General features: G+C 55.2%; 1 protein-coding gene across 6 annotated transcripts in view; it reads right to left on the bottom strand.

Annotated features, from left to right (window-relative positions):
- Positions 1 to 20,072, bottom strand: part of PLEC (plectin) — a 175,521-nt gene that overhangs the window by 131,621 nt on the left and 23,828 nt on the right. For 5 of the 6 annotated variants that reach the window (XM_030554099.1, XM_030554100.1, XM_030554104.1 and 2 more), the window contains exon 4: positions 1,652 to 1,847. In XM_030554099.1, coding sequence (XP_030409959.1) covers positions 1,652 to 1,847 — 196 coding nt within the window. Of the gene's footprint in view, positions 1 to 1,651; positions 1,848 to 14,683; positions 14,711 to 20,072 lie in introns of those variants that run through there. The other variant, XM_030554106.1, reaches the window with a different exon arrangement.

The raw sequence follows: 20,072 nt of genomic DNA, 5'->3' as shown, positions 1-20,072 counted from the left end.
GCCTGGGCTAGCTGGTCTGTGCTCTGGCCCAGTACGGCTGCTCATATGTTCCCACAACATAGCCCAGATATTTATAGCTTCTGTTCATGGAATTTAAGGCCAGAAGGGCTCACTGTGACCAACCAATCTGACCCCCTCCTCCCACGTGTTGCACCCAGTGACTCCTGCAGCAAACCCAGAACTCCGAGCTGAGCCACAGCAGGGCCATCCTGGATTTCCAGTCCCCATCACAGAATCACAGAAACGTGGGGCTGAAGGGACCTCAAGAGAGCGTCAAGTCCAACCCCCCACGCTGAAGCAGGGCCAAGTAACCCTACACCAGCCCTGTTCTTAAAAACCACCACCGACGCGGGGACCCCACAACCTCCCTGAGATACCTGTTCCAGAGCTTAACCCCCGAGAGTGGGGAAGTAGTGGCCATGAGAACGACTGATCCCCACCCACTAAAAACATTACCTCACCCACATTCTCTCCCACCTATCCTGGGCCCTTCACAGCTACACCACCACTTCCCCTGACCGCGCAGGCTGGGTTTACGACCCGTTATAACCGCCAGATCCTGTTCAGCCATTCCCCACTCAGCCAGTTACTCCCCGCTTTGTAGCTGTGCGTTTGATTTTTCCTTCCTAAGTGAAGTACTTGGCACTTGTCGATTGAATTTCATCTTGCTGATTTCAGACCAATTCTCCTATTTGCCACGGGCCTTTTGAATTCTAATCCTGCCCTCCAAAGTGCTTGCAACCCCTCCCAGCTCCGTGTCACCTGCACATTGTATAAGCCTAAACTTCCCTAGGTGAGCTGTTCCAGTGGTTAATTCCCCTGCCTGACAGGAAACTGCACCTTGCCTGGCTTCGACTTCCCAGCATCAAATCTCATTCTGCCTTTTACAGCCAGACGCAAGAGCCCTCTGCCATCAGAAATCGGCTCCTCTGTAAGTGCCCAAGTTGCCTCTGAATCGTCTCTTGGATGAGCTAACTGGACAGTTTCTTTAGACTCTGCCTTGAGGCCGTGTTGCACACCAGCCTCGCAGAGCTTTTCTGAATCCTTCCCAGTTTGCCAACATCCTTGCTGAAGTGCCATCACCCAGGGATGGGCCCACCAATGCCATATACAGAGGTCACAGCACCTCCGTGTCCTACTCGATGGTTCCCAGGATCACGTTCACATTATAGCCCCAGCATTGCGCAGGGAGCTCAGGGTCACACCCCCTACGTGCATTCCAGCAGCCAGCCCCAAATCTGACACATGGGGCCCATGGGCTCTGTTCCCAGTCACATGACCCTGCGCAGACACACGCCCGGCCCCCTCGTGGATTAAACGCGTGCGGTTCAGAGGAACCTGCCGTACCAAACAATCCAGACTGGCTGTCCCTGTATTTACCACACCAGTAACTTGGCATAGGCGCAAATGTTACCAGCAGTGATTGTCTGTTTTCTCCCAGATGATGGATAGATACTGAATAGCACTGGGCTGAGACCAGATCCCACTAGAAACACGCCCACGGGGTGACGGTCCCCCATGCACAATGGCTGCTGGTGATCTGCCAATCCAGCTGCACTGTTCACACAGCAGCTGCCTCTCACCATGTCCAGAGGGGGAGAGCTATGACCCTCTGCCCAGAGAAGGCGCATTGGCACGACGAGCACCCTACCTGCGATCCGGATCACGGCTCTCTCCGCCGGGTCCAGCACAGTCCCGCTGCCCGAGGACGACTTGGTTCTTTTGGTTCTCTGGTGCTTGGCCAGGTTCCAAGGGAGAGTGTCCCCAGGGCTAGGGGAGCTGCTGCTACCACTTGAACTCTCCTCTGCCATCCTGGACTTCTCCTTCCTGCCAGCAGACATCAGTTCCTGCAGAGTAGGAGAGTGTCAGAGCCCAGATCCCCCAGCCCACTCTGCCCTGCCACAGCAGCCATGGAGCGCACCAGCGACCCCAACGCATCCCAGCCTGACCCTCATTCAGGAGTCCAGCCTCTGCGCACACCCGTCCACCCAGTGTTTCCTACACCCAACCACCCAACACACTCTGCCCATATAATAAATCAGCACAATCTGTGCACGCTCACCCGCCCAGTGTCTTCTACACCTGGCCACCCAACACAGTGTGCCCATCTAATACACCAGCACAACCTCTGTGCACTCCTATCCGCCCAGTATCTTCTACACCCAATCAGCCAACAGTCTGTCCATCTAATACACCAGCACAGCTTGTGTTCACATCTGTCCACCTGGTGTCTCATCCACCCAACCACCTAACACGTAGTCTGCCCATCTAATACACCAGCACAACCCCTGTGCACACCCATCCGCCCAGTGTTCCTAAACCAGACAATCCAACACACAGTCTGCCCATCTAATACACCAGCACAATCTGAGCACACCCGTCCACCCGGTATCTCCTACACCCGATCACCGAACACACAGCCTGCCAATCTAATACAGCTTGTGTGCACACCCGCCCACCTGGTGTCTCCTCCATCCGACCATGCAACACAAAGTCTGCCTAGCTAATTCACCAGCACAATCTGTGCACACCCTCCCACCTGCTGTCTTCTACACCTGACCACCAGGGCCGTCCTTAGCCATAGGCAGAACAGGCAGCTGCCTAGGGCAGCACTAGGTCTAGGGGCACCACTGTGCCAGGAGCCTGGACAGACAGGAAGCAGTGGAGAATGTAAGAGCAGGGCTGCTGGGTCCTAGAAAGAGCCGAATGCAGCACAGCCTGAGGGAGGAGAGTGTGCTGCTGGGAAGTCTATGGGAAGGGGTGGGGGAAGGAAGTCACCGTGAGTGTGACTCTCTCCCCCTGGCGGCGTGAGGGCTGTCAGGGCTGGGCTGGGCGAGGTGCTGGGGGTGCGGGGGGAGGCTGGCTGGCTGCCTGCTGAGGACTGACAGTGAAAGTAACTCACTTCCTCACAGGCAGCCAGGATTGGAAGGGTCACACACGGCTGGGCTGGGGATAGCCAGATAGCATGTGCGAAAGATCAGGACAGGGGGTTGGGGTAGGGTGAGCAGATGTCCCACTTTTATAGGGCCAGTCCCAATTTTTCGGTCTTTTTCTTATATAGGCTCCTATTCCCCCCCACCCCCGTCCTGATTTTTCACACTTGCTGTCTGGTCACCCTAGGTGGGGGTAATTGGTACCTATATAAGACAAAGCCCCAAATATCGGGACTGGCCCTATAAAATCAGGACATCTGGATCTAGCTAGGGAGTGCGTCTCTCCCCTGGACTGACAGTGATCCATCTCATCGGGGGGGAGCTGCACAGGGCAGGATGAGCTGCTGTGGCTCTATGGGTGCCCCGTCCCTGAGATCAGATGCTGTGCTAACTTCACCATGGTCCGTTGGGCTGGTGGTGGTGCCCACTGGCGTGTGATCGGACTTGAGGGTTTGCTGCTGCTGTTGCCACTCTGCACCCCAAGAGGTGGATTTTGGGGTCCTGCAGTTTTCCACTTATCTCCTCCTCTACTGCAGCTATTGGACCAGCAGGCTGGGGGGTGAGCCAAGCATGAAAGCAGTACTGCGTTGCCATTTTGATTGAGCAAATCTGTTTGCCAAGAATGCTTGCTAACAATCCTGAATTCAATTTCAATATTTTTTTAAATCAATATCTTAGCCAAAAACAGAAAATAAGTTGTTGACAATTATTTGTGACAAGGTTGGTATGGGGAAGGGAGTGGGCCAGTTTTCTTCAGAGAAACAAAAAATGTTGACTGACTTTCCTATAGCCCTGTTACTGCTAAATAGAGTCCTCCAACAACTGTAATATGCTTATCTCCTTACTAGCGTATAGAGCAGGGATCGGCAACCTCCGGCACACATGCCAAAGGTGGCACGCGAGCTGATTTTTGATGGCACGCAGCGGCGAGCTGAGCGGCTCAGCCCGCCGCTGCTCTGGGGTTCCAGCTGCTGCCCCATTGCCACCCGGGGTCCCAGCTGCCAGCCCCACTCAGCACCCACTGCTGGCCTGGACACCCCCAAGGAACCCCAGGCTGACAGCAGGCTGAGCAGGCCAGCGGCTGAGACCCCGGCTGAGCCACTCAACCCGCTGTCGGCCTGGGGTTCCATTCACTCAGCTGGCAGTGGGCTGAGCAGGACTAAATTCAACGAAATAGGAAAACAAGAGCAACTAATGACAAAGTGCAAGAACCTAGAGCAGTGGCCCCAACCTTTTTCATCTGGCAGGTGCCAGAAGAAGGACCGTGGTGGCGGACGAGCATCCACCGAAATGCTGCCGCAATTCAGCGGCATTTCGGCAGCAACGCCTCTGGATGACGCTGCTTGTCGGTGGCAAGTGGCGTCATCCAGAGGTGTTGGCGCCGACGCCGAATTTCGGCGGCATTTTGGCAGATGCTCGTCCTCCAGCCAGTACGCAGGTGCACTGAGAGGCCCCTGTGGGCGCCATGGCGCCCGCAGGCACCGCGTTGGGGACCCCTGACCTAGAGAGCCTCCTGAAGCATGGTGATCATTCTGAACATTTAAATAGACTTGAACTGTATGAAGAATTGAGTTGTTGCCACATGCAAAATCGATGATGGACATTGTACAGTTTATTCATACCAGCAAACTTGTTGACATATATCCTAACGTTACATTGCCACTCGTATTCTACTGACAATTCCTGTAACAGTAGCATCAAGAGAACAGAGTTTCTCAAAACTAAAGCTCATTAAAAACTATCTCCGCTCTACAAGGAGTCAGAAAAACTTGATTGGTCTGGTTATTCTTGCAGTCGAACAAGACATCACTTTGTCTTTGTCATACGATGACATTCTTATTGCTTTTGCAGCCAAAAAAGCCAGAAAGATTGCTTTTAATTAAAAACTAATCCTTGTTTCAATACCTCTTTACATAAATTTCCAATAAAATGTTAACAAATTTAAAAAATTATATTATTTGCATCATTCTGTCAAATCAGAATTTTTTCTATAGTGCTACTTTTTAGTGCTAGTCCATCAGCATTACAGTGTGCTTAATTAACTTAAACTGGTTTTAATAACATGCATGTGGCAAGTTTTCCAATACTGTAAGCTTATGTTTGTGTTGCTAAGAGCAAGACAGGCACAGGGGCACCAGCTTAATAATCCCGTCTAGGGCACCATAAATCCTAAGGACGGCCCTGCCGACCACCCAACACACAGTCGGCCCATCTAATGCACCAGCACAGGCTCTGCGAACACCCATCCACCCAGTGTCTCCTACACCTGACTACCCAACACACAGTCTGTCCATCTAATACCCCAGCACATCTTGTGTGCACATCCATCCACCTGGTGTCTCCTATACCTGACCATCACAGCCTCTGTACACACCGACCCACTCTGTGTCTCCTACACCCAACAATGCAACACAGTCTGACCATCTAATACACCAGCAGAATCTGTGCACACTCATTCACCCAGGGTCTCCTGCACCCAACCACCCAACACACACTGTGCACATGTAACACACCAGCACAATCTGCGCACACTCATACACCCAGCGTCCTCTACACCAGACTATCCAACATACAGTCTGCCTATCTAATACACCAGCACAATCTGAGCACACCCATCTACCCGCTATCTCCTACACCCGACCGCAGAACACACAGCCTGCCAATCTAATACAGCTTGTGTGCACACCCACCCACCTGGTGTCTCCTACACCTGATTACCCAACACACAGTCTGCTCATCGAACACGACAGCACAATCTGTGCACATCCATCTTCCCAGTATGTTCTACACCCAATCAGCCAACTCAGTCTGCCCATCTAATGCACACTCATACACCCAGCGTCCCCTACACCAGTGCATCTATACATACATTCAGTCTGCCTATCTAATACACCAGCACAACCTCTGTGCAGACCCATCCACTCAGTGTCTTCTACACCTGACCAGCAACACAATCCGCCCATCTAAAATAGCAGCACAGCTTGTGTGCACACTCACCCACCCAGGGTCTTCTACACCCGACCACCCAACACATAGTCTGCCCATCTAATACACCAGCACAAATGGGAACTGTGTGATCATAGGAGACTAACTTCCCAGATATACACTGGAGTACAAGTGCTAGTAACGATAATAGGGCTCAGATTTTCCTGGATGTGATAGCTGACAGATTCCTTCACCAAGTAGTTGAAGAACCGACAAGAGGGGATGCCATTTTAGATTTGGTTTTGGTGAGTAGTGAGGACCTCATAGAAGAAATTGTTGTAGGGGACAACCTTGGTTCGAGTGATCATGAGCTAATTCAGTTCAAACTAGATGGAAGGATAAACAAAAATAGATCTGGGACTAGGGTTTTTGATTTCAAAAGGGCTAACTTTAAAGAATTAAGGAAATTAGTTAGGGAAGTGGATTGGACTAAAGAACTTGTGGATCTAAAGGTGGAGGAGGCCTGGAATTACTTCAAGTCAAAGTTACAGAAACTATCAGAATCCTGCATCCCAAAAAAGGGGGGGAAAAATCATAGGCAGGAGTTGTAGACCAAGCTGGATGAGCAAGCATCTCAGAGAGGTGATTAAGAAAAAGCAGAAAGCCTACAAGGAGTGGAAGATGGGAGGCATTAGCAAGGAAAGCTACCTTAGTGAGGTCAGAACATGTAGGGATGAAGTGAGAAAGGCTAAAAATCATGTAGAGTTGGACCTTGCAAAGGGAATGAAAACCAATAGTAAAAGGTTCTATAGCCATATAAATAAAAAGAAAACAAAGAAAGAAGAAGTGGGATCACTAAACACTGAGGATGGAGTGGAGGTTAAGGATAATCTAGGAGTGGCCCAATATCTAAATAAATACTTTGCCTCAGTCTTTAATAAGGCTAATGAGGATCTTAGGGATAATGGAAGGATGACAAATGGGAATGAGGATATGGAGGTAGATATTACCACATCTGAGGTAGAAGCCAAACTCGAACAGCTTAATGGGACAAAATCAGAGGGCCCAGATAATCTTCATCCAAGAATATTAAAGGAACTTGCACATGAAATTGCAAGCCCATTAGCAAGAATTTTTAATGAATCAGTAAACTCAGGGGTTGTACCGCACGACTGGAGAATTGCTAACATAGTTCCTATCTTTAAGAAAGGGAAAAAGAGTGTTCCGAGTAACTGTAGGCCTGTTAGTTTGACATCTGTAGTATGTAAGGTCTTGGAAAAAATTTTGAAGGAGAAAGTAGCTAAAGACATTGAGATCAATGGTAATTGGGATAAAATACAGCATGGTTTTATTAAAGGTAGATCGTGCCAAACCAACCTGATCTCCTTCTTTGAGAAGGTAACAGATTCTTTAGACAAAGGAAACGCAGTGGATCTAATTTACCTCAGTTTCAGTAAGACATTTGATACGGTTCCACATGGGGAATTCTTAGCTAAATTGGAAAAGATGGGGATGAATATGAGAATTGAAAGGTGGATAAGGAACTGGTTAAAGGGGAGACTCCAGTGGGTCGTAATGAAGGGTGAACTGTCAGGCTGGAAGGAGGTTACTAGTGGAGTTCCTCAAGGATCGGTTTGGGGATCAATCTTATTTAACCTTTTTATTACCGACCTTGGCACAAAAAGTGGGAATGTGCTAATAAAGTTTGCGGATGACACAAAGCTGGGGGGTATTGCTAACACAGAGAAGGACCGGGATATCATACAGGAAGAGCTGGATGACCTTGTAAACTGGAGTAATAGTAATAGGATGAAATTTAATAGTGAAAACTACAAGGTCATGCATTTAAGGATTAACATCAAGAATTTTAGTTATAAATTGGGGAAACATCAGCCGGAAGTAACAGAGGAGAAGGACCTCGGAGTATTGGTTGATCACAGGATGACTATGAGCCACCAATGTGATATGGCCATTAAAAAAGCTAACGCAGTTTTAGGATGCATCAGGCGAGGTATTTCCGGCAAAGATGAGGAGGTGTTAGTACCGTTATACAAGGCACGGATGAGACTTCATCTGGAATACTGTGTGCAGTTCTGGTCTCCCATGTTTAAGAAGGATGAATTCAAACTGGAACAGGTACAGAGCAGGGCTACTAGGATGATCCGAGGAACGGAAACCCTGTCTTATGAAAGGAGACTCAAAGAGCTTGGCTTGTTTAGCCTAACCAAAAGAAGGCTGAGGGGAGATATGATTGCTCTTTATAAATATATCAGAGGGATAAATATCAGGGAGGGAGAGGAATTATTTAAGCTTAGTACCAATGTAGACACAAGAACAAATGGGTATAAACTGGACACTAGGAAGTTTAGATTTGAAATTAGATGAAGGATTCTAACCATTAGAGGAGTGAAGTTCTGGAACAGCCTTCCAAGGAGAGTAGTGGGGGCAAAAGACATATCTGGCTTTAAGACTAAGCTTGATAAATTTATGGAGGGGATGGTATGATGGGATAGCCTAATTTTGGCAATTGATCTTTGATTATCAGCAGGTAAGTATGCCCAGTGGTCTGTGATGGGATGTTAGATGGGATGGGATCTGAGTTACTACACAGAATTCTTTCCTGGGTGCTGGCTGATGAGTCTTGCCCACATGCTCAGGGTTTAGCTGATCACCATATTTGGGGTCGAGAAGGAATTTTCCTCCGGGGCAGATTGGCAGAGGCCCTGGAGGTTTTTCACCTTCCTCTGCAGCATGGGGCACAGGTCACTTGCTGGAGGATTCTCTGCAGCTTGAGGTCTTCAAACCACAATTGGAGGACTTCAATAACTCAGGCATAGGTTATGGGTTTGTTACAGGAGTGGGTGGGTGAGATTCTGTGGCCTGCATTGTGCAGGAGGTCAGACTAGATGATCATAATGGTCTCTTCTGACCTTAAAGTCTATGAGTCTATGAGCATAATCTGTGCACAACTATCCGCCTGGCATCTCCTACACCCGATCAGCCAAAATGAAGTCTGCCCATCTAATACACCAGCACAACTTCTGTGAACATCCATTCGCCCAGTGTCTCATACACCCGATCACCCAAGACAGTCTGCCCATATAATACACCAGAAGAATCTGTGCACAACCATTGGTCCGGTGTCTCCTACATCCGACCACCCAACACACAGTCTGCTCATCGAACACGACAGCATAATCTGTGTACATCCATCTTCCCAGTATCTTCTACACCCAATCAGCCAACACAGTCTGCCCATCTAATGCACCAGCACAGCTTGTGCGCACACCCATCCAGCTGGTGTCTCCTACACCCAGCCACCCAACACACAGTCTACCCATCTAATACATCAGCACAGCCTCTGTGAACACCCATCCACCCAGTGTCTCCTACACCTGACCACCCAACACACAGTCTGCCCCTCTAATACACTAGCACAGCCTCTGTGCACACCCACCATCCAGTGTCTCCTATACCTGCTGACCCAACACACAATCTGCCCATCCAACATACCAGAACAGTCTGTGTACACCCACCCACCTGGTGTCTCCTACACCCAACCACCCAACACACAGTCTACCCATCTAATACACCAGCACAAACAAAACTGAACAAAACCAACCCCAAGACCGACCCTTTTGTTACTCCACTTGATACCAGCTGCCAGCTAGACATGGAGCTATTGATCACTACCCGTTGAGCCTGACGATCTAGCCAGCTTTCTATCCACCATATTTGTTCAATATCTTCATTAATGATCTAGAGGATGGCGTGGACTGCACCCTCAGCAAGTTTGCAGATGACACTAAACTGGGAGGAGTGGTAGATACGCTGGAGGGTAGGAATAGGATATAGAGGGTGTCATAAACAGATAGCTAAGGGTTAATGTCTCTTTCACCTGAAGCACCTGACCAGAGGACCAATCAGGAAACCGGATTTTTTTCAACTCTGGGTGGAGGGAAGTTTGTGTCTAAGTCTTTGTTTTCTGTCTGCCTGCTTTCTCTGAGCTTTGGAGAAGTAGTTCTGCTTTCTAATCTTTTGTTTCTAAGTGTAAGGACAAAGAGATCAGATAGTAAGTTATACGGTTTCTTTTCTTTGGTATTTGCATGAATATAAGTGCTGGAGTGCTTTGATTTGTATTCTTTTTGAATAAGGCTGTTTATTCAATATTCTTTTAAGCAATCGACCCTGTATTTTGTCACCTTAATACAGAGAGACCATTTGTATGTATTTTTCTTTCTTTTTATATAAAGCTTTCTTTTAAGACCTGTTGAAGTTTCTTTACTGGGAAATTTCAGGAAAATTGAGTCTGTACTCACCAGGGAATTGGTGGGAGGAAGAAATCAGGGGGGAGATCTGTGTATGTTGGATTTGCTAGCCTGATTTTGCATTCCCTCTGGGTGAAGAGGAAAGTACTTTTTGTTTCCAGGACTGGGAACAGAGAGGGGGAGTCACTCTGTGTAGTTTCACAGAGCTTGTGTCTGGGTATCTCTCCAGGAGCACCTGGAGGGAGGAAGGGAAAAAGGATTATTTCCCTTTGTTGTGAGACTCAAGGGATTTGGGTCTTGGGGTCCCCAGGGAAGGTTTTTCAGGGGGACCAGAGTGCCCCAAAACACTCTAATTTTTTGGGTGGTGGCAGCAAGTACCAGGTCCAAGCTGGTAGCTAAGCTTGGAGGTTTTCATGCTAACCCCCATATTTTGGACGCTAAGGTCCAAATCTGGGACTAAGGTTATGACAGAGGGACCTAGAGAAATTAGAGATTGGGCCAAAAGAAACCTGATGAGGTTCAACAAGGACAAGTGCAGAGTCCTGCACTTAGGACGGAAGAATCCCATGCACTGCTACAGACTAGGGACCGAGTGGCTAGGCAGCAGTTCTGCAGAAAAGGACCTAGGGGTTACAGTGGACAAGAAGCTGGATATGAGTCAGCAGTGTGCCCTTGTTGCCAAGAAAGCTAACGGCATTTTGGGCTGTATAAGTAGGGGAATAAGCACATAGAGGGATGTGATCATGCCGCTCTATTAAACATTGGTGATGCCACATCTGGAATACTGGGTCCAGTTTTGGGCCCCACACTACAAGAAGGATGTGGAAAAACTGGGAAGAGTCCAGCGGAGGACAACAAAAATGATTAGGGGGCTGGAGCACATGACTTATGAGGAGAGGCGGAGGGAACTGGGATTTAGTTTGCAGAAGAGAAAAATGAGGGGGGATTTGACAGCTGCTTTCAACTACCGGAAGGGGGTTCCAAAGAGGGTGGAGCTCGGCTGTTCTCAGTGGAGGCAGATAACAGAACAAGGAGTAAAAGTCTCAAGTTGCAGTGGGGGAGATTTAGGTTGGATATTAGGAAAAACTTTCACTAGGACGGTGGTGAAGCACTAGAATGGGTTCCCTAGGGAGGCGGTGGAATCTCCTTCCTTAGAGGTTTTTAAGGCCCAGCTTGACAAAGCCCTGGCTGGGATGATTTATTTGGTGTAGATGACATCCTGAGATCCCTTCCAACCCCGATATTCTATGATTCTATGATCACCCAACACACAGTCTGCCCATCTAATACACCAGCACAGCCTGTGCTCACCCCTGCTCTTCTGTCCATGAGTCAACCACACAGCCTCAATGTCTGTCACTACCAAGCCTTGAATCCATGGTACTCTGCCCTTCAACGTGTTACAATCCAGTCTTTCTCTCACTCACATATGGGTCCTGCCCTTGGGTCCCCACTGTGCCAAGTACCAAAAATCTCGTTCCACCCCAGCCTGTGCTCAGCCTCCCGTCACACCCCTCTGCAGTGCTCCCTCACACCTCCACAGCCTCTTCCCTGCCCCCAGCCTCCTGCGGGTCTGGCACCTGTGAGGCGTGAGCAAACCGCCTGCAGGGAGCATCCACAGCCCACCTGAGCCATTGGGTAGCTGTGCCCACCCCCCATGTGCCTGTGGGGCAAGGCCAAACCCCAGGTGGGATGCTCTCAGGGACCAGAATGCCTCACACAGCTGTTCAGAAGAACATGCCTAAGGCATGAAGGCGAAATGCCAGAAGTAGAACTCACCACACAACCTTTGCTCTGCCCCTTGTGTCTGCGCTACGAGACAGCCCATCACTGCATGTCCCTGTACTGCGGCTCCCACGTGCCCTGCCTCACACAGGGCCCAGGACAGACCTGCTCTGGGAGAGGGGGTTAAAAAACCATCCTGAAAAAACAGAATTCTCTCCAGTGGCATCATACTGACATCTCAGTTCAGAGGCAGCCACAGCGGCGTGACTCCAGGCCCCAGCCCTGCCCTGCACGAAGGGCATGCCAGGAGTTCTCCTGGGGTGCACTGCACTCAGACAGGGAGTGAGGAGGAGATTCTTGCCCCAGCCCCAAAGCAGCTACCTCCTCGCACTCCACATGCCCTGCATGGGGTTGGCTCTCCCTGGGTGGGTCACCCACTGGGCAAAGGTCTGTCCCGTTCCGCAGCCACCCTGCACGTGGGGTGTGCTGACACGGAGAAGCAGTGTGGGAGGACGGACGGACCACCATGCACCCACATGGGATGGCCTCATGGCTCAGGCACAGACGGAATTGTGCTCTCTGGGCTCTATCTCTGGCTTCACCCCAGGGGGCCATGTGATCTGCGGTGAAACCTTCCCCCTGCAGCCCAGAACCCCCTCTAAGCCTGCCGCTGCCCCAGGCCAGAGGGGACTGAGACCCCAGCTGTTAGCAAGCGACGGGCTGGAAGGCGCCATGTAACTGGTCACCAGTCGCCGACCAAAGATCCCCCTTCACCAAGCACAGGCCCATCCCATTGCCCCACGGCACAGCCAACGAGGGAGGAGGGGGCAGGAACAGACCCCTGCACTAAGACCAGGCACCAGCCACACTGCCCCACTGCACCCAAACCCCCACACACCTACAGCCCCACACATCCCCACTGCACCCAAACCCCCACACCCCTACAGCCCCACACAGCCCACTGCACTCAAACCCCCACATGCCTACAGCCCCACATGCCTACAGCCCCACTGCACCCAACCCCCCCCACACCTACAGCCCCACAGCACCCAAACACCCACACCTACAGCCCCACAGAGCCAACTGCACCCAAACTCCCACACACCTACAGCCCCACATGCCTACAGTCCCACTGCACCCAAACCCCTGCACCCTTACAGCCACACACAGCCCCACTGCACCCAAACCCCCACACGCCTACAGCCTCACTGCACCCAACCCCACACACACCTACAGCCCACTGCACCCAACCCCCCACACATCTACAGCCCCACTGCACCCAAACCCCAAACACCTACAGCCCCACACATCCCCACTGCATCCAAACACCCACACCCCTACAGCCCTACTTCACCCAAATCCCCACACATCTACAGCCCCACACAGCCCCATTGCACCCAAACACCCACACACCTACAGCCCCACACAGCCCCATTGCACCCAAACACGCATCCACACACACCTACAGCCCCAAAGAACCCAAACACACACCCACACACCTACAGCCCCACTGCACCCAAACACCCACACGTACATCCCCACACAGCCCCACTGCACCCAAACACCCACACCTACAGCCCCACACAGCCCCACTGCACCCAAACACACCCCCACACACACCTACAGCCCCACTGCACCCAAACAGCTACACACGTATAGCCCACACAGCCCCACTGCACCCAAACACTCACACACGTACAGCCCCACACAGCTCCACTGCACCCGCACACACCTACAGCCCCCCTGCACCCAAACACCCACAGCCACCTGCACCCATTGCCCTACACACTCACAGACCCCCACATGCACTGAATCCTGCACCCGCAGCCCACACACACACTCCTACGCACTGCCTGCAGCAGAGCTCACAGTTCGCAGTGCTCCATCTCCCAGGAACACCCACAGATGGGCCCTGACACATCCTCCACGGACACTGTCCCTGCGGCAGGGGGTCTCTGGCGCAGAGGCCATGGGGTGCCCCGAGGCTTATAGCCCCTCCTGTCAATGCAGCACTGCCCTCGGGCAGATGCTGCCTGGCAGGAGAAGGCAGGTGCTAGATCCCTGAGTGCAGGCCCCGATCTACAATGCCAGGCCAGGATGCTGGCTCTGTGCCCAGTGGTCACAGCTCACAGCCAGGTCACGGTGACCCCCACGGAAACACAGCATCAACCCAGGCCGGAGCCAAGGAGCAGGGGTCATGGCATGGACCCCGACTTGGGGGGAGCCCCTTAGGCATGACTACCTAGCTGCCTCGCTCATGCCACCATACACCTTGGCACCCACCAGGCCCCACTGCCCCCCAGCACCCATGGGGCAGACACTGCAGCACCACAGCACAGCTACACGCAGCCACACAGCAGATGATGGGGCCCTGTGCTTCACCCCACAGATCTCCCACATCCCTGCCAAGTCCCCAGGCCTCTGCTACCCCGACCAAGCGCCCAGGCCTCCTGGCACCCCCTGCCACCAAGTCCCTAGGCCTCCCACATCTCTGTCAAGCCTCGAGCGCCTGCTGAGCCCCAGGGCCTCCTACGTCCCTACCAAGGCTCTGGGCCCCTGCACCCACACCAAGCCCCCAGGCCACTGGCACCCTGACTCCACACAGAATCCCTGCCAAGCCCCTGGGCACATCCCACTGAGCTCCCGGGCCCCTGGCACCCACCTACCGACCCCCCAGCACCACGGCCCAGGCCTCCTACATCCCTGTGAAGACCCCAGGCCCCTGCCAAGCCCCCTGGGCCACTGGCACCCCCCCCATGAGCCCCTGGGCTCCCCTGACGCCACATGGAGCCCACAGACCTGCCACATCCCTACCAAGCCCCCTGCACACACCTCTGCAGGCATCCAGCCTGGCTGCTCAGGGGGACCGCGCCGTGCCGTGCCGTGCCGTGCCGTGCCGCGCCCCCCGGCCGGGCAGAGCAGCCTGGGGGGGAGGGGAGTTGCCATCTCCATCCCGGCTGGAGGAGCAGCCAGACTCGCACCTCCCCGTTGCCTTGGACACGGGCTCGGGCGCCAATCAGAGGCGCGCAAGGGAGCCGGGGCGGTCCCTGGCTGGGGGGGGGGAGCAGGCCCGGGGCCCCGGGGATGGGCTCAGCGCTCTGCCCGCCCAGGCGCCAGGGTCCCCCCAACCCCGGGCTCCTCCAGCGGGGTGAGCCCGGTCAGCCTGGGGCCGAGCCCATCACCGCCGCGTCGGAGCGCCCCGCGCCTCCCGCCGCCCACTCACCGCGTCCGGCTCCGCCGCGCCGCTCCCGGGCAGAGCATGGGGCTGGGGCTGGGCTGGCTGGGGGCAGCGAGCTCCGCCTGCCTCCCTCCCTCCCTCCGGGCCGGCCGGCGGCCAAGCCTCCCCCTGCGCGCTGCAGCCCTGCAGTGTGTGTGTGTGTGTGTGTGTGTGTGTGTAGTGCGCGCACAGCGTGTGTCCGTCCGTCCGTCCGCCTGTGTGTACAGTGCGCGCACAGCGTGTGTCCGTCCGTCCGCCTGTGTGCACAGTGCGCGCACAGCGTGTGTCCGTCCGTCCGTCCGCCTGTGTGCACAGTGCGCGCACAGCGTGTGTCCGTCCGTCCGTCTGCACAGTGCGCGCACAGCGTGTGTCCGTCCGTCCGTCCGCCTGTGTGTACAGTGCACGCACAGCGTGTGTCCGTCCGTCCGCCTGTGTGCACAGTGCGCGCACAGCGTGTGTCCGTCCGTCCGCCTGTGTGCACAGTGCGCGCACAGCGTGTGTCCGTCCGTCCGCCTGTGTGCACAGTGCGCGCACAGCGTGTGTCCGTCCGTCCGTCCGCCTGTGTGTACAGTGCGCGCACAGCGTGTGTCCGTCCGTCTGCCTGTGTGTACAGTGCGCGCACAGCGTGTGTCCGTCCATCCGTCCGTCTGCCTGTGTGCACAGTGCGCGCACAGCGTGTGTCCGTCCGTCTGCCTGTGTGTACAGTGCGCGCACAGCGTGTGTCCGTCTGTCCGTCCGTCTGCCTGTGTGCACAGTGCACGCGCACAGCGTGTGTCCGTCTGTCCGCCCGTCCGCCTGTGTGCACAGTGCGCGCACAGCGTGTGTCCGTCCCTCCGCCTGTGTGCACAGTGCGCGCACAGCCTGTGTCCGTCCGTCCGTCCGTCCGCCTGTGTGCACAGTGCGCGCGCACAGCGTGTGTCCGTCCGTCCGCCTGTGTGCACAGTGCGCGCACAGCATGTGTCCGTCCATCCGTCTGCACAGTGCGCGCACAGCGTGTCCGTCCGTCTGCCTGTGTGTACAGTGCGCGCACAGCGTGTCCGTCCGTCCGCCTGTGTGCACAGTGCGCGCACAGCGTGTGTCCCTCCCTCCGCCTGTGTGCACAGTGCGCGCACAGCCTGTGTCCGTCTGTCCGTCCGTCCGCCTGTGTGCACAATGCGCGTGCACAGCGTGTGTCCGTCCATCCGTCTGCACAGTGCGCGCACAGCGTGTCCGTCCGTCCGCCTGTGTGTACAGTGCACGCACAGCGTGTGTCCGTCCGTCCGCCTGTGTACACAGTGTGCGCGCACAGCGTGTGTCCGTCCGTCCGCCTGTGTGCACAGTGCGTGCACAGCGTGTGTCCGTCCGTCTGCCTGTGTGTACAGTGCTCGCACAGCGTGTGTCCGTCCGTCTCCCTGTGTGTACAGTGCACGCACAGCGTGTGTCCGTCCGTCTCCCTGTGTGTACAGTGCGCGCACAGCGTGTGTCCGTCCGTCCGTTTGCACAGTGCGCGCACAGCGTGTGTCCGTCCGTCTGCCTGTGTGCACAGTGCACGCACAGCGTGTGTCCGTCCGTCTCCCTGTGTGTACAGTGCACGCACAGCGTGTGTCCGTCCGTCTCCCTGTGTGTACAGTGCGCGCACAGCGTGTGTCCGTCCGTCCGTGTGCACAGTGCGCGCACAGCGTGTGTCCGTCCGTCTGCCTGTGTGCACAGTGTGCGCGCACAGCCTGTGTCCATCCGTCCGTCCGCCTGTGTGCACAGTGCGCGCGCACAGCGTGTGTCCGTCCGTCCGTCCGCCTGTGTGCACAGTGCGCGCGCACAGCGTGTGTCCGTCCGCCTGTGTGCACAGTGCGTGCGCACAGCCTGTGTCCGTCTGTCCGTCCGCCTGTGTGCACAGTGTGCGCGCACAGCATGTGTCCATCTGTCCGTCCGTGTGTACAGTGTGCGCGCACAGCGTGTCCGTCCGTCTGCCTGTGTGTACAGTGCACGCACAGCGTGTGTCCGTCCGTCCGCCTGTGTGCATAGTGCGCGCGCACAGCATGTGTCCGTCCGTCCGTCCGTGTGCACAGTGCGCGCGCACAGCGTGTGTCCGTCCGTCTGCCTGTGTGTACAGTGTGCGCGCACAGCGTGTGTCCGTCTGTCCGTCCACCTGTGTGCACAGTGTGCGCGCACAGCGTGTGTCCGTCTGTCCGTCCACCTGTGTGCACAGTGTGCGCGCACAGCGTGTGTCCGTCTGTCCGTCTGCCTTTGTGCACAGTGTGCGCGCACAGCGTGTGTCCGTCCGTCCATCCGCCTGTGTGCACAGTGCGCGCGCAGTGGCCGCCTGTCCACGCGGAGCATGTCACTGTCAGTGTGTCTGAGAGAACAGGGGGGAGTGCACATGCCTATGTGTCTCTGCCCAGTGGGGAGTGTCAGTTGGGGAGGCGTGTCAGACGGTGTGTGGTGTGGGTGTCAGTCAGGGGGCATGTCAGTCATTGGGGGATGTCAGTGTGTGGTGGTGGCGGTCAGTGTGGGATGTCAGGCAGTTTCTGGGTGTATGTCAGTGACTGGGGGTGTGTCAGCCAGCGTGTGTCAGGCAGGGCGGTGTACGTCAGGCGGGGGAGGTCAGTCAATGGGGGATGTCAGTGTCAGTATATGGCTGTGTCAGTCAGTGAGAGGGTGTCAGGTAGTGTGTGTCAGTCAGGGGGTGTCACTGTGTGGGTATATGTCAGGCGGGGGGAGTGTCAGTCAGGGAGGTGTCACTGTGGGTATATGTAATGCAGTGGGTGTCAGGAAGTGGGTGTATGTCAGGCAGTGGGGGAGTGTCAGTGGGGGACGTCAGTGTCAGTATACGGCTGTGTCAGTCAGTGAGGGGGTGTCAGGTAGTGTGTGTCACTCGGGGTGTCACTGTGTGGGTATATGTCAGGCGGTGTATGTCAGGCAGGAGGAGTGTCAGTCAGTGGTTGTCAGGCAGCGTGAGTCAGTCGGGGGGTGTCACTGTATGGATCTATGTCAGGCAGTGTGTGTCACTCGGGGTGTCACTGTGTGGGTATATGTCAGATAGGGGGAGTGTCAGTCAGTGGTTGTCAGGCAGGGTGTGTCAGTCAGGGAGGTGTCACTCTGTGGGTATATGTAAGGCAGTGGGTGTCAGGAAGTGGGTGTATGTCAGGCAGTGGGGGAGTGTCAGTGGGGGACGTCAGTGTCAGTATACGGCTGTGTCAGTCAGTGAGGGGGTGTCAGGTAGTGTGTGTCACTCGGGGTGTCACTGTGTGGGTATATGTCAGGCGGTGTATGTCAGGCAGGAGGAGTGTCAGTCAGTGGTTGTCAGGCAGCGTGAGTCAGTCGGGGGGTGTCACTGTATGGATCTATGTCAGGCAGTGTGTGTCACTCGGGGTGTCACTGTGTGGGTATATGTCAGATAGGGGGAGTGTCAGTCAGTGGTTGTCAGGCAGGGTGTGTCAGTCAGGGAGGTGTCACTCTGTGGGTATATGTAAGGCAGTGGGTGTCAGGAAGTGGGTGTATGTCAGGCAGTGGGGGAGTGTCAGTGGGGGACGTCAGTGTCAGTATACGGCTGTTTCAGTCAGTGAGGGGGTGTCAAGTAGTGTGTGTCACTCGGGGTGTCACTGTGTGGGTATATGTCAGGCAGTGTATGTCAGGCAGGAGGAGTGTCAGTCAGTTGTTGTCAGGCAGCGTGAGTCAGTCGGGGGGTGTCACTGTATGGATCTATGTCAGGCAGTGTGTGTCAGGGGAGTGTCAGTCAGTGGGCGGGGTGTATGTCACGATCTTCCCCACACCCTCCAGCGCCAGCCCTTCATGAATTATTGACCAAGATGGAGGTGGCAGCTGGCTCCCATGCACCCCGCCCAGAGGAGTGCTGGCCCCCAGCCAGGCGGAAGAGCAGGGCCTATCGGCCTCATGCACAGACAGGAGAGCACCAAGCCCCATTAACCCTCCTTGTGTCGTGCCTGGAGAGAAGAGAGATCCCTCTGGAACCCGACCCCGGGAGTTAACCTGCCCTGTGCCCAGAGACCCCCCCTGCCGAGGTTAACCCTGCGCAGGCAGGCACTAACCCCAGCAGGAGGGCAACTGCCCAGACCTCACCACACCCTGTCCTGGTGGGAGGGAGAGGCTGTGCCAAGCCCCCGAGAGACTCACCCTGAATCCTGCCACCCCAGGGAACCGCCTCCTGGCTAGGGGGAACCCCAGCCCCTGCACGGGCATGGAGGGGACACCCACAGGGCCCAGGGCTTCCCCCTACAGTCATTCCTGGGCTTTGCCCTGTTGCAGCGGGCTGCTGTGAGTGCAGCCCCCCAAACCATCCCAGTCTCTTTGGCTACAATCTGCCAACAGAAACTCAGACATGGCCCATCACCATAGCCTCAGGGCTAGCCCTCTCCCCAACACTCAGCCACTCCTGCTGCTCTCCAGGCATGCGGTGGTTAGCGCTGGGCAGCCCAGGTGCTGGCCTCACCTGAAGTGCGAGGCCACCTGTCCTCAGCAGCATCTCCCCAGGCGAGTCACAGCCATGCGCAGGGGCGGCTCTAGGCATTTCGCTGCCCCAAGCATGGCAGGCAGGCTGCATTCGGCGGCTTGCCTGTGGGAGGTCCGCTGGTCCCATGGCTTCAGCGGACCTCCCTCAGCCGTGCCTGCGGGAGGTCCAGAAGCCGCAGGACCAGTGGACCTCCCGCAGGCAAGCTGCCAAAGGCACCCTGCCTGCCGCCCCCACGGCACCAACAGAGCACCCCCCGCGGCTTGCTGCCCCAAGCACACGCTTGACGTGCTGGGGCCTGAAGCTTCCCCTGGCCATGCGCTCCCATGGCCCAGCACTGGCTGCCCTGGGCTTTGCAGCCCCGCGCCAGTCAGTCCTGTCTGCAGGGTGTGATGGAGTAGGGGCTGTCTGTGTGGGGAGTGGGAGAGCAGGGGAGGACTTTAGGGGATGGGCGATACCGGAGACTGTAACCTGAGCTAGGTAAGGGAGGGGAAAGGTCAACACCTTTGCCCGGGAAGGGGACAAAGGAAGGGAGTGGCAGGAGGGAAGCAGTTTGAGTT

This window comes from Gopherus evgoodei, chromosome 2, assembly GCF_007399415.2.
Source record: "Gopherus evgoodei ecotype Sinaloan lineage chromosome 2, rGopEvg1_v1.p, whole genome shotgun sequence".
NCBI lineage: Eukaryota > Metazoa > Chordata > Testudines > Testudinidae > Gopherus > Gopherus evgoodei.
Note: the sequence above shows the minus strand (reverse complement) of the source record. Positions and strands in the feature narration are given on the sequence as shown.